Source organism: Erythrolamprus reginae, chromosome 4 (genome assembly GCF_031021105.1).
Source record: "Erythrolamprus reginae isolate rEryReg1 chromosome 4, rEryReg1.hap1, whole genome shotgun sequence".
Classification (NCBI taxonomy): domain Eukaryota; kingdom Metazoa; phylum Chordata; class Lepidosauria; order Squamata; family Dipsadidae; genus Erythrolamprus; species Erythrolamprus reginae.
The window spans coordinates 57766795-57781534 of NC_091953.1; the positions used below are offsets into that span (position 1 = coordinate 57766795).

The 14740-nt window shown below is 36.3% G+C and overlaps 1 protein-coding gene across 1 annotated transcript in view; it reads right to left on the reverse strand.

Annotated features, from left to right (window-relative positions):
• GRIK1 (glutamate ionotropic receptor kainate type subunit 1) overlaps window positions 1–14740 on the reverse strand; it is a 197693-nt gene that overhangs the window by 104716 nt on the left and 78237 nt on the right. Inside the window, exon 2 of the mRNA XM_070751768.1 lies at window positions 2339–2506. Coding sequence (XP_070607869.1) covers window positions 2339–2506 — 168 coding nt within the window. The remainder of the gene's footprint in view (window positions 1–2338; window positions 2507–14740) is intronic.

Below are 14740 nucleotides of genomic sequence, written 5' to 3' on the forward strand. Positions count from 1 at the left end.
AAAAAAGATTGAAATAGCTGATTTTTAATAAGATATATTAATCTACTATGTAAAAGTCAACTGTTCAACTACAACAAGAAGGTGAGTGTAGCATATTCAACATTAAAAACAATTACACTTTTATTAAACAATTTCAATGTATAAATGATATGTATTAAGAAATGAAATATATATTTAAAATATCAATTTTTAAAAAAATAAAAAATAAATCTAACAATAACAGCTCAATAGCACTTCTTTATAACAATATTGATTATGAATTTAATAATCTTAACAATTTTTAGATTGAAAGCGGTGAAATAAAACAAAAAACTAAAAAACAACCTACCACTAGAATTTAAAAATATATGCTGAATTCATGATTATTTCCATGAATTATACATGTTGTATTAATCCAAAAACATATAAAATTAATGTATTGAAAAAGGAATTAAGATAGTGCTAGAACTTTTATGGGTATTTTTTGTGAAAATTACATTCATGGTCTGGGAGATTTAACTATGAAAAATGATCCTTAAAAGCAGAAAGGATTTAAATCAGGTCAAGTTTTAACAATTTGCACTTTATGTTTATAGTTTTAAGTATTTAGTTAATGTTTTATCATAATTGTTTTCCAGGTTATTATTTTAAGAGTTCATTATTAATGTTCAATATTACATTTCCTTTGCACAATATGAAATGCCAAATCCAAGTTTTTAGACATATAAATTATAGCAGATTATTGGCCAAGAATGACAGCCTAGCTGCTCATTCAATATAATTACAAAACTTTATAATTTTATCTATCGCCTTTCAATATTACTTTTTTCTTTAAAAAATTAACATGTTCATTATTTATTTGTTTGCATTATCTTATATTATATTTTATATAATGATATAAGCAAAAGTGAAGTATTTGCAATAATTAAAGAGTGGGTAGGGAGAAAATTAGATATAAAAGATATGACAACAATTGTGTGTTCACACAGTAATTATATTTCATTTTCAAATTATTAGTCATGTTTAGCTATTTATTATATTGCCTGACAAATAGGCAATTAATCAATTTATATTTTTCTGAAATAGATAACAATACAGCAAAAGTCTTATCTCATCATCGAAAAACAAAATGGAGACCGCAATACAGTAGTCCCTCGCTATACCGCGCTTCACCTACTGCGGCTTCACTTCATCGCGGGTTTCTGAGGAAGTCGATCGGCAGATTTAAACAGCCCGCCGAACTCGATCGGCAGGTTTTTCAAAAAAAAATAAATCTAAAATTGTAAATACTGTATTTAAATACTGTATCTAAAATAAATACTGTGTGGGAAGGGTTTATAAACACTTAAAACAATGAAAACTTACCAAACAATTACAATATAAATACTTAAATAAGTACTATCAGTCGATAAATTCCCCATCGCGGATTTCACCTATCGCGGCCAGGTCTGGAACGTAACACCAGCGATAGGTGAGGGACTACTGTATACAGAGGCCAGAAGATTAGTTTGCCAATTTATTCAATAAACAATGACTTCTAAAGTTTTGCATATCCAATAGTTTTACAAGCAATTATATTTAACATGTTTGCCAGGCTGTTGTGAGGTATGTAATTATTATTTAGCTTATAGTAATAGAGTTTATTTTTCTAAAATAACTAGAGCTAAATCTAGCTTTTCCCTTTATTAATTGTTAATTTAAATGTTAAATCTTCCAGTTCTACTTTTAAATTTTATGTTATTGAGATTAAACATTTAATGAATTTATAATGCAGACCAATTTTTTCCAATTGTGTGGAATCCAGAAGTGTTGGTCTTCATTTCCATAATTATTATCCAGCATAATTAACAGCTTTGCTACTCAGGATTTGGGGATGTGAACTCTGATATTCTTAAAAAATGCCACAGTTGGATGTGTTCACCACACCATATTTTTTGTGGTGAACTTTAGAATGTAGACACTATTAAGAATGTAAATTATGGTTTAAAATGCCAACACACTCAAAATAGCAGAAATATATATATATTTGCAAGTAAGGAAACATTTGAATTTCTGTCACAATCTATTATCACAAAGCTAAACATTAGCAAATTAGATACGTTTAGTGTGACTTTCTAGGTATTTCAATAGTGCAACACGTGCATCTATTTTAACTCTTTCACAAAGAATTGAATCATTTCAGATAATTACACAATTAATGCTCAGTATATGGGTGAAAAAATTTGATTCCATCACAGAGAAAAGTAGGCATTTAATTAACTAAACGGAATTATCATGTGTGGATTAACTACTACAAACACAGAAATTTTAGATAAAAATGGTCAGACTCAATAAAGCATTGCAATGCTGAGATAGTTACCTCGTCTTGAGGCTTCAAAACTATCGAAGAGATTAATTCTCTGGATGTCATAGGTCAATGTAGTATTAGGCATCAGTGTTCTGTTTCTGTTAATATTGGTGACTGCAAACTTGAAAGCTAGTTCTTCGACATTAACAGGGTCATTTTCCACCATTTCAAATATCCCCCCTGCAAAAATAGAGAGACAAAGGGAAAAAAGTTATCCTAATTCTAGTTTGCTATAAAATCAACAATATGGAATCCTTGGGTATCAAAGTGTTGAGTAGAGCAGTGTTTTTCAATCTCAGCAACTTTAAGTTGCATGGACTTTACCTAACTCCCTAACCAACATGGGGGACACCTTAAAATTGCTGAGATTAAGAAACAGTGCACTAGTTCAGTGTTTCCCAACCTGGGCAACTTGAAGATATTTGGACTTCAACTCCCAGAATTCCCCAGCCAGCATTTGTTGGCTGGGGAATTCTGGGAATTGAAGTCCAAATACCTTCAAGTTGCCAAGGTTGGGAAACAGTGCACTAGTTAGTTCAAGATAGAGCAAGGCTAGAGGGTCATATGCAACACACAATCAGCACACCTGTTGCAGCCTTCCAGAACATTGCTAGAGTGATGGGGCCAAATATTTAAAATATTTTTGCACTTGAGGGTTGATTAGTTGGTTAATTAAAGTACAACATTTCTGCCTTAAACCTTAAACTTTAAACATTTTTGAAATCTTTGAAAAATGGTCCACTTGGAAAAGTATAACTTTACAATCACTAAATGAATTGTTATAAGGTAAGGACTACTTGTATTGGAAGATTGCTAACATATTGTTTTCCTTTAATGATTTCACCTTTCACCAACTTAATGGTCTTGTTTTGAATCACTTTCAATTGGTCATTGTCCTTTTTGAAAATGTAGATATAATGTAGACCAATTTCAATTGGTCATTGTCCTTTTTGAAAATGTAGATATAATTCAAATATCTGTAAAGTATTTAAAGATACTGAATTTAAAAAGGAAAAAATAAAAGTGGCTTCCAGAAACTGCTTTTGATTTTCACATATCATTTACTCATTTAATGTTAATCACTAAGGACTAAATGGAATTTTTCAATCACTGATTCCCCATGTAAAATTTATGATTGACATAATTTATATTTCTCAGACAAGAAAATGTGATCTTGTAATATATTGCAATGGGCTTTGATTTCAGTACGTCCCATGAATACAATAGTATAATGATTATCTGATGCAGGAAAAAGAAAAGCATAACAGAACTGTAACTGTTCTATATCTTAACTTAATAGTAGTTGTACTAATAATACATAGAAGAAAACAAGTCCAAAAAATTATGGACTGCATTTTTTTGCCTATATGTGGCTACAGATATATTTGTAATATCATTTATTGTTTATATTTTTTTTTCATATAATTCAAAATACAAATTACAAAAGAGCACATTTAAAAATAAGTAAAAACTAAAATCAATACAGTAATGTTAAAATAAATTAAATTAACCAAACTTGGTGAAAGAGAGAGGTTTTCATAATTTTCTTGAATATTGAATATGTGGTAAACTAAGTAATTTCCTTTAGGAACGTATTTCATAAGCATTCTAATCTCACAAAAGAAGGATCTTTCTCACATACTGAATATTCTGGCAGAACAAGATTCCTCAAAAGGGGTTTTATTAATATTATTGTTGTTGTGGTGGTGTAGGTTTTATTTTATATAACTCACTGTCATATATTCTGCTGCACGAATCCCAGTGACCAGTTAGGTCCCACAGAGTGGATCTTCTCCGTGTCCTGTCAACTAAGCAATGTCGCCTGGCGGGACCCAGGGGAAGAGCCTTCTCTGTGGTGGCCCTGGCCCTCTGGAACCAACTCCCCCCAGAGATTAGATCTGCCCCCACCCTCCTTGCCTTTTGTAAGCAACTTAAAACCCACCAGGCATGGGGGAATTGAGATCCTCTTTCTCCCTAGGCCTTTACAATTCTATGCATGGTATGTATGTATATATGTTTGGTTTTTATATTAATGGATTTTTAATCATTTTTAATATCAGATTACTATTGTACACTGTTTTATTGTCGCTGTTAGCCGCCCCGAGTCTCCAGAGAGGGGCGGCATACAAATCCAATAAATAAATAAATAAATAAATAATAAAATATCTAATGCTCCTACCGTCATGATATAATTAGATAGGCAAGTTCACTGACTACTTCTCAGTCAGGCTTTAAGCTATTTTATGGCTTCAAGGGTCAACATTAGCCCTTTATGGTTGGCAACTGGATTACTAATCCCACTGACTCAGGAGCAAGCAGAGCAGTGATGATCTCCTACAGGTACTGTTAGGTACACAGAACTGGTAGAAAATTTTTGAATTTTTTTGTTTTTTTCCCTTCTGGGCTCTGGGTATATTTTTCTTATCGCAATAAATGAGGTTGAATGTGTATAATTTTAGAAGAGCTGTGTATGCGTGCTTGTACATACACTTTATATAGCAGATAATGTATATTTTTGTGTGCCTGTGTGTAATACACATATGGCATATATACATAGAATTAAATAGTGTATTTTGGATGTTCAGTAATAGTAAGGGAAATTGTATCTCTTCGAGGCGAGGAGAGGCCAGGTACCCCAACCCTAACCCAAACCTTTGATATGAGTGACGTTAAGTTGGCCACCTTTAAGCCAGTCACATGACCTTTAAGCCACCCCCGGTTGCATGATCGTCAAGCCACTCCCACCTGGTCACATGGCTGGCAAAGCCACACCCACAAAATAAGCTACGCCCACAGTGGGGTAGTAAAAAATTTCAGCCCTTCACTGGACAGCCGTACATGTACCAATGTGTAGCTACCCTGTGTAAGTCCAGTGATAGGTGGGATCAATAAACATTCCCATGTTATGAATCTGCTCTTTTTAGGGGAGAGCAACTCTCTTTAAATACATTTCACATCAATTCAAAGTACATCTTTTTTTCTTACAAATTTATCCCTACAAACATCACCTATGTCTTATATGGGTTATTCTATTCATTTTTGAAGCTGATGTCTAAATATTACCGAACAAATTTTTTCAAACAGTATGAACAACTGTATTCATTTTAAAAATGATACATGTTAGAGATTCACTGAGTTATGTTCCCCTACTTAACTGATCATTATTAAACTTCACCAGCAATATTTTTATTGTGTGGAAGTCAATGGTCTGTGGTTCTTTTAATGAGTAACAGACAAGTAGCTTCTGTCTGAGATGACATAAAGCAAGTTCATTATCCTGTTTAAAAAGCACTGCTGAGAAATTTAGGAACATTAATTATGTCAGTTGAGCCACTGGGAAATATCTTCAGGCTTGAAAGTCTAATAAAACAAAAAACTCCAATAGGAATTACTTATCTTCAAATCCTATTAGACCATAGTAAAGCTTTAAGATCCTTTTAAAACAATCTGTGGATTGTTCCATGGCTCCAAGCAATCATTTTAGGCCAGAGTTACTGATTCAAGTTACATTTTATTCTGATTGTGTCCTCCAACAAATCTGAGTCAGAGCACACTTAAAGTATGGATTTGGTTCATTTGATTTATATTTCAACAGACCCAATCATTGTTCTTTGTTCATATAGTAAAATGTGGTTTGGTTAATAACCTTTAATTTATTGGAAGGTAATATTTTAAACTAGTTCAGGTATGTGTACAATGTAATTGATAAAATTACTTTAAATACTCATGGGATTAATGAAGGCAGCCTTGCTACTGTCTTTCATGTGATGAGGAAAGACATGTATATTTTGAGAAGTGCCAAATGAAATGTTAGGAAATACAGTGGTATCTCTACTTAAGAATGCCTCTACAGTGGAACCCCGACATAAGAGCTGCTCTACTTACGAGCAACTCGAGATAAGAGCTGGGAGGGGAGAGATATTTTTGTTCTACTTACAAGCCCAAATTCGAGATACGAGCGCCAAGGAGCTGTCTCCTGAAGCCGAACGCTAACTTCCGCGTTTGGCTTCAGGAGACAGCTGCGAAGCGGCGCGCGTGTTTTAAAAGGTTGCAGCCGGCCTGGGGGGCTCGGGGGGTGCTTGCAGCCGGCCTGGGGGGCTTGCCAGCACCCCCCGAGCCCTCCAGGCCGGCTGCAACCTTTTAAAACACGCGCACGGCTTTGCAGCTGTCTCCTGAAGCTGAACGCGGAAGTTAGCTCTTTTTCTTTCTCTCTTTTACCTTCCCTTCCTCTATTTCTTCTTTTCTTTCTCCTTCCCACCTTCTTCCCTCCCTCCCTCCCTTCACTCATTCCTCTCTTACTCTCCCCTTTCATAAGTTTCCTTGCTTCCTTCCTCTGTTCCTGTCCCTTCCCTCTTTCCTTCCTTCCTTCCCACCCTCCGTCCATTCATTCACCCATTCCTCTCTTGATCGCTTAAAGCCGGTCCCTGGTGCAAAAAGGGTTGGGGACCTCTGTCCTACAGGATTGGGTGGCAGAGAAGTTGAACATATGTAAATTTAAAAGTTTAAGAAAGTTTACAAGTTAAGTGAAAGAAACTTCATTATTCATTTATATGTACATGTACATTTCTTCATTAAAAACTTGTCTTTCTGCATAATTTAGACTAACTTTGTGAGTTTTTTGAGGGCTGGAACCAATTAAAATTATTTACATTAATTCCTATGGGGAAAAGTCGTTCGAGATAAGAGCTGCTCGACTTAAGAGCCCAGGTCCGGAACGAATTAAACTCGTATCTCGAGGTACCACTGTACTTAAGAACTTTTCTAGATAAGAACCGGGAATTCAAGATTTTTTTGCCTCTTCTTAAGAATCATTTTCTACTTAAGAACCCAAGCCCAGAAAAATTTTCCAGGAAATTTGAGAGCGGCACGAAGGCCCAGCCAGTTTCCTGCCATTCCTCCTTTAATCACATCCATCTCAGCTTTTCTGGGCTGCCAGAGGAGCCTTTCAGTGGCGCTTAAGGAGGTTTTGGCAGTCCAGAGCGAATGAAGCATTTCCCTTTCTCTGGGCGCTTGGAGAGGGAATAAACCCCTGCCAGTGGCCAGAGAAAAGAAACACTCCCTTTGCTCTGGGCAGCCGAAGAGTCACCACAGCAAAGGAAATGCACCCGCTACAAAGTGAGTGAGTGAGAGAAGAGGGGAGCCCCTCAGCATAGGAAAGAGCAGGTAGCAGCAGCAGCAGCCAGTGTATGGGAAGCAATGTATGGGAGGGTGTATGGGAGGCGTGTGCTCCTCCTCGCTGCCTCAGAATCCCCCTTTTTTAAGCCTTAAAGTTTTGGATTTTTTTTATTCCCCTCACCTCACCTTCTTTCTTCAGCAATGACTCTCTTCCTCCTCTTCTTCCTTCTCCTCCTCCCACCCAAATTTTGAGCTTTTATTTCTTTCCTAATGGTTTTGCATGCATTATTTGCTTTTACATTGATTCCTATGGCAAAAATTGCTTCTACTTAACGTTTCTACTTAAGAACCTGGTCACGGAATGAATTAAGTTCTTAAGTAGCGGTACCACTGTATTTCTATAACAGTACAAATTTATAACCCTTTAATTCCATATTATACAGGAACTGCAGGGACGATGAGCCAAATACTTCTGCTTTTACATTGATTCCTATGGGAAAAACTGCTTCAACGTAAGAATGTTTCTACTTAAGAGCCTGGTCACGGAATGAATTAAGTTCTTAAGTAGAGGTACCACTGTATTTGCAGTAACAGTACAAATTTATAACCCTTTAATTCCATATTATACAGGAACTGCAGGGATGATGAGCCAAATACTTCTGCTTTTACATTGATTCCTATGGGAAAAATTGCTTCTACTTAAGAACGTTTCTACTTAAGAACCTGGTCACAGAATGAATTAAGTTCTTAAGTAGAGTACCACTGTATTTCTCTAACAGTACAAATTTATAACCCTTTAATTCCATATTATACAGGAACTGCAGGGACGATGAGCCAAATACTTCTGCTTTTACATTTACTTGACTACCCAAACTGCCATAAAAATCTATTTTTTATAATTGGTATAGTTTAATTTGTTAGAAATATATTGGAATCTGTCTCAGCAGCACTTGACCTGGATGAGGTCACTCTGAGGTGCCCTCAGTTGCATGTTCCTATCATTTCAGAAGTTAATGGCTAGTATATCAACAGAGATGACACATTAATTTAATCAAAGGGTCAATGTTCATTTCCTCTGATGTGAACTTGATTGCAATATCCAAAGTATTGGTTCAATTCATACAAATATTTCTAAACCGTAACATTTTTGACACATAAGATTTAATATATTCCAATAAGATCTCTCACAAAGATTTCCACTTCTTGGTGACACACAATTCAAACAACACAAATATGGAAATTAATGGAACAACAATGGAAATGGTTGTTTGGCCTAGATATCGACTTATTCACTCCCTTTTTAAAAAAAATTGCAACTCATGAATTGAAGAAACAAAGTAAACTGACAATTGTTCCTTGCTTCATTTTTTTTATTTTGCATTTATTTTGGGGCACAAGGTATAGAGTTATAGAGGTATAGATATAGAGGTATAGGTACAGAAATATGGGTATAGTTATAGAGGTATAGGTATAGAGAGGTATAGAGTATAAATCAAATAATGCAAATAAATCTGCATATGGCACAATTATGTATGGATAGTTTAGCTATGGTTTATCAAAGCAACATTTCTGGGATTGGATAATACATTAAGGCACCAATTAGCCACAGGCACAATTCATCAATATAGTTAGGTTAGAGTTTAGAGTATCATGGGATTACACTCATACTTTTGTTTCAAGTTTTGCAATTCTTCCTTTCCTTCATTGTTGTCAATGGAAATTCTCTTTTTAATCTACATTCAGTTTTTAAGAAAGATAAATACACTCTATGGTAATAATAATCAGCATTAAATACAAACAAATGCTTAGTAGAAATTAATTCACAATTAATTCAGACAGACATTTGGGTATTTTAATGATATATATTTACATAATGTGCATGACAGTATCCAATCAGTCTAGTTGGGAAATTTGACAAACATTTATGCACATTAATTTCTAGATTAGAAATTACAATTTCAACCTAAGATTTTAGCAACACACATCTGGATGGTTTAAGCACTTTTGCAGATCACAGCAAAGGGGGAAAGAAATCTGTTCTCCAATACCAGTATGCTAATAAGTAATGGTTGATCTTACCCTAACCCTTATGAGTTATATGCTAATTGTTATAGTCCCGGTCATGTTCAGTATAATAGAGCAAGAAGGGTTCAACCATGTATGTAAATTGCAAATGTATAAATCATGATCATTTTTCTATTGAACAATAGTTTAGGCTTGATCTGTGCTTGATCTGTAAAGATCTGTACTTCAATCATTCATGGACAATAAGGCAATAAGTACAATAAAAAACTATTGTTCAAAATAGTGTCAGAATTTTACAACAAGGAGTCAACTGTCACCTGTAACCAAAAGCTATCATTAAAAAAATGGAAGAAACTGTTCAATAAAGACAAATAACATAACTAAAGGATAAAATCTCATTTAAACCTCTGTTTTAAGACTAGTCAAGAATGAAAAAAATGGAAATGTAACTGTAAAACCTAGAGCAGTGATGGCGAACCTATGGCATGGGTACCATAGGTGGCACATGGAGCCTTATCTGCTGGCACATGAGCTGTTGCCCTAACTCAGCTCCAATGTGCATGTGTGTACCAGCCAGCTGATTTTTGGCTCACACAGAGGCTCTGGGAGAGTGGGTTTTTTTTGTTTCCAGAGAGCCTCTGGGGTGATGGGGGGGGGCATTTTTACCCTCCAGGGAAGCCTTTGGAGCCTGGGGAAGGCAAAACATGAGCCTACTGGATCCACCAGAAGTTGGGAAACAGGGCCTCCAGGGGGCAGGGGGAGCTTTTTTTGTCCTCCCCAGGCATTGAATTATGGGTATGGGCACTCACCATGCATAATAGCATGTTCCTACGGTCTTTTGGCACCTGAGAGAAAAAAAGGTTTGCCATCACTGACCTAGAGAATGCTTTGTTCTTTGTAATCTCAGCTCATTGGCTGCATGCATAATATGGTAGATTGGGCTTCCTGAAATTAACTTGCTGAATTATAATGTCCAGTTTCTTGACCAGGCATCATATAATTTACTAAATCAAAATTATGTTCACCATTTGTTCAAAAACTATGTAATATTTACATTCCATTTGAACATTAGTAGAACAAGATTAATACAGAATGCCTATGGTTTATCTTTTTAAAAAAAAGCTCAAAAAGAAAAATAAATATGATCAAACTTCTGCAACACATCTTTCAAAGCATTTTGAAACCAAAGAAGAAAAATAGCTCCAGTATAGAGGTGGGTTCCTTCAGTTTCAAACCGGTTTGCCCAAACAAGTAGCAAATCACTGGTGATGTAACGATAATGCCACGGAACTGTTGCTATCTTGAAAAAATAAAATTGTAAAATTTATGATAAATTATTGAGAATATATATTTTTAATTAAGTGGCTTTCATTCCATCTTCCATTTCCAAAGCCAATGTAAATTTGTCTCTTCCACATCTGAATGGACAGCTTGAAAACTTTATCCTCATTTACATAGGAATTTTTTTAATGTATTGCGTAATTTGAGACATGTAGTACACTTATATACTTTTAAACCAGACCTGTCTGTGACCGCCCTGCCCACCATCTGTGACCAGTCTGTGGAGGTCGAGGTCTGCTCCAGTGCGAGGATGAAAGAGCTCACCGCATCTGCTGGGACTCCTCTGGTTCCTGCTTTCCTGATGAATCATGAGGAAAGCAGGAACCGGAGGAGTCCCGGCAAACATGGTAAGTTCTTTCATCCTCGCACTGGAGCGGACCCCAATCTCCTACCGAGAGCGTCCAAGCACAGAAACCATGCAAACACTCCAGTTCAGTGACTGTGCTGCACCGTGTTGCTGTAAAAGCAAAAAATTAGGGATCTGTAGAGTGGGTCTGGGTGTTTAGGTCAGGCCAGGGTCTGGGTCTTTGCAGTACTGCCTAGAACTGAGATAATTATATTAGTCCAACCCTCTAAAACCATCCCAATTTCTCATGCAGCCCTATGGCAAAATTAATTGCCCACCCCTGTTTTAAACAGTACCAGTATCAAAATATACATAAGTAGCTGGTTTTTCTATTGCAGCTTCAAAATGCCATTTTAACATTCAAACCATTATATTTATTGAATACAGGGTTGTGCTCCTCTCTGCTTGGTTCAACTAATTTTATATCCTTACATTTTGTATTATGTTGATAAACTATGTTGTGTAAAATTATCTCTCCCTCACATGCATACCTGTACATGCAGTAAATACAGTTTATTTACTCCTTCGGGATACGCAAAAAGTATGAGAAACTGTAAATTTGCCCTTTTCTATCCTACAGGGCATGTGATTTAAAGGCATGAAAGCAGTCTTCAAATTCTTACATACCAAAACTGATGAAATAATTATGTTAAAGTTGAATAAAATGAATAGCTTAAACGGGCTTCTAAGATCCTTTGCTATGAATCTTATTTAGAAAATGTGACAGGCCTCCTCACTCTAGTAAAGCTATATGTACTGAACTCAAATCCCAACTGTTTCAGCCAGTGATCATGCTAACTGGGAGTGACAGCAACAGTATTCAAATATGTATGGAGAAAAGCGTGTTAAAACAGGCTATTTTATCCTTCCTTAACCCATGCTATCTAAGAGGTGTACTAACACAACAACATTTTCTTTCCTCTTGCAATGCCATAGATTCCTTAGTGTTGGTGAGTTAACTATAGATTTTTTTATGTAGTTCCCAATATAAAATACAAGACTTTATTTATTATTTATTAATTGGATTTGTATGCCGTCCCTCTCCGAAGACTTGGGGTGGCTCACAATATAATAAAAAACAGTATACAATATCAAAAACCTAAAATCCAATTAATATGGCTAGCTATTCTAAAAACCCAAGAACATTAAAAATCATTCATTCACATTCAGACAAGTATGTATCACATTTGTCGTCCGGAAGCTAGGGCCTAGTGATTCCAAACCTGGAGACATAGATGGGTTTTCAAGTTCTTACAGAAGGCAAAGAGGGTGGGGACAGTATGAATCTCTGGGGGGAGCTGATTCCAGAGGGCCAGAGCCCCCATAGAGAAGGCTCTTCCCCTAGGCCCACCAAACAACATTGTCTAGTTGACAGGATCTGGAGAAGGCCGACTCTGTGGGACCTTACTGGTCGCTGGGACTCATGTGGCAGAAGGCAGTCCCGGAAGTAATCTGGTCAATGCTACTATATTTATCCAATGTCTATTGAATCTCTGCTACCAAATCCATATGTGTGTGTTTGTGTGTGTGTGTGTGTATTCTTGGGAAGGATGAGTAAAGAATGTTATGAGTATATGCCAAGAGCACGTTTCCTGCAAAATCACATGGTTGAAAGTCATTCCAGCTGCCCAATCAAAGCAAATACACACCTATACTGGGCAGTGATGATATAGAAAGAGATTGGAGCCAGAAGATGATTTAGTGACAATGACAAAGCCATCCATTCATACTGTGTGGGAGAAGGCACTGGTAAACCACTACTGTATTTTACCAAGAAAACCACACAGGTAGGAAATATAAATGACAATATAGTGCTGGATGACAAACCCTTCAAGTTGGAAGGCATTCAACATGCTCCTAGGAAAAGTTGATGATCTTTTCGAATTGTAAGGGTGTTTATGACGTGTCTAGATTAAAGCCTTTGGGACATCTAGATTATGTTGCCATGTAGGAAAAGTAGCAAAGATATAGCTACAGTAGAAATGTAAGAAGAATTAACATCAGAAAGCTCAACACAGTGAAAGAAACAACTGGTGACATCTTGGGCATTAGAAAATTACGACAGACTGGCATTACATACTCTCTGTCAGAAAATCACACAGTTTATTACTTGGAACATGAAAATGTACAAAAAAAATCTACAAATCTAACTAATAAAAGTCAGAGGGCGAAGTGAAAAAAGGACTAAAATTAAATATAAATAAGACCAAGCTAATGGCAATAGCCGCCCCGAGTCTTCGGAGAGGGGCGGCATACAAATCTAATAAATAATAATAATAACAACATGTAGAACAATGAACTTAGAATTAAAAGTCAAGATATCAAAATGATGGATAGTTTATATTTTAGGAGCAAGCATAACTGTTAAAGGAGCAAACAATCAAAAAAAATATGTTCAACTTGTTCTGTCGGGGTCTCTGGTAGAATCCTCCCAAAAATTCACAGGTACAAATTTTAGACACACACACGTTTGAAAATTCAAAACAATGTTCTTTATAATGAAAATTCACTTAAACTAAGCCCTCTTTTCATATAGCAAAGAGCACTAGTCTCCAAACAAACTGGTAACTTATACAAGTCCCTTATCAGTCCTGTGATACTTAGCTTGCAGCTGTGAGGCAATTCAAAGTCCTTCTTTCACAAAGTGAAACACACTTTGCTCTGGTTTAGTTTCAAAGCAGGGAAAAATCAGCACACAAAAAGTCAAAGTCAGTAACACCGTCATGAAACACAACGATCAGATAATCCTCCACAATGGCCAAACCCACAGGCTGCTATTTATAGCAGCCTCACTAATTACCACAGCCCCACCCAACCACAGGTGGCCTCATTTTCTTTGATAATAATCTCTCAGTTGTTGTTGCCTATGCATCCCTCTCCGCATGCGTGGCTGTATCATTAACTCTTGTTCTGAATCCAAGGAGGAGCTAGATAATTGACCTCCTTCTGAGCTGTCTGCCACACTCTCCTCCTCCCTGTCACTCATGTCTTCTTGGTCAGAGGAGCCTTCATCATCAGATTCCACCGGGGGCAAACCAGGCCTGCAGCATGTGGATGTCTCCCCCACATCCACAGTCCTTGGAGCAGGAGCTGGGCCAGAGCTAACCACAACACAACTAATTTTATACAATTACATTCTGTATTATGTCGATATACTGTGTTGTGTAAAAATGCAAGCCTTGCAAAAGATATTAAAATGCCATGATGTGTTCATACCTATAAAGATGAGAATCATGCAAACCATGATATTCCCTATGACCTTCTGTTGAAATGAAAATCGTACTTTAAAGAAACAGGATAAGAAGGGTATTGACACTTTCGAACTTTGGTGTTGGAGAAGACTGAAAAAATAAACCAATTGGCCATCTAATAAATCAACTGAGACTTCTCATTTGAGGCAGAGACTTCTCATTTGAGGCAGATCCTACTTTGAACCCACCTGTCTGGAAAAGGCTCTGATGCTGGGAAAAGTGGAGAGAAAGACAGGAAAAAGCTAATCAGCATATGAACAGGCTGAGAAAATCTACCCATAAGGTTGTAACAAGTCAAAAATAACTTGATGGTACATAATGCTTTTCTATGGGTAA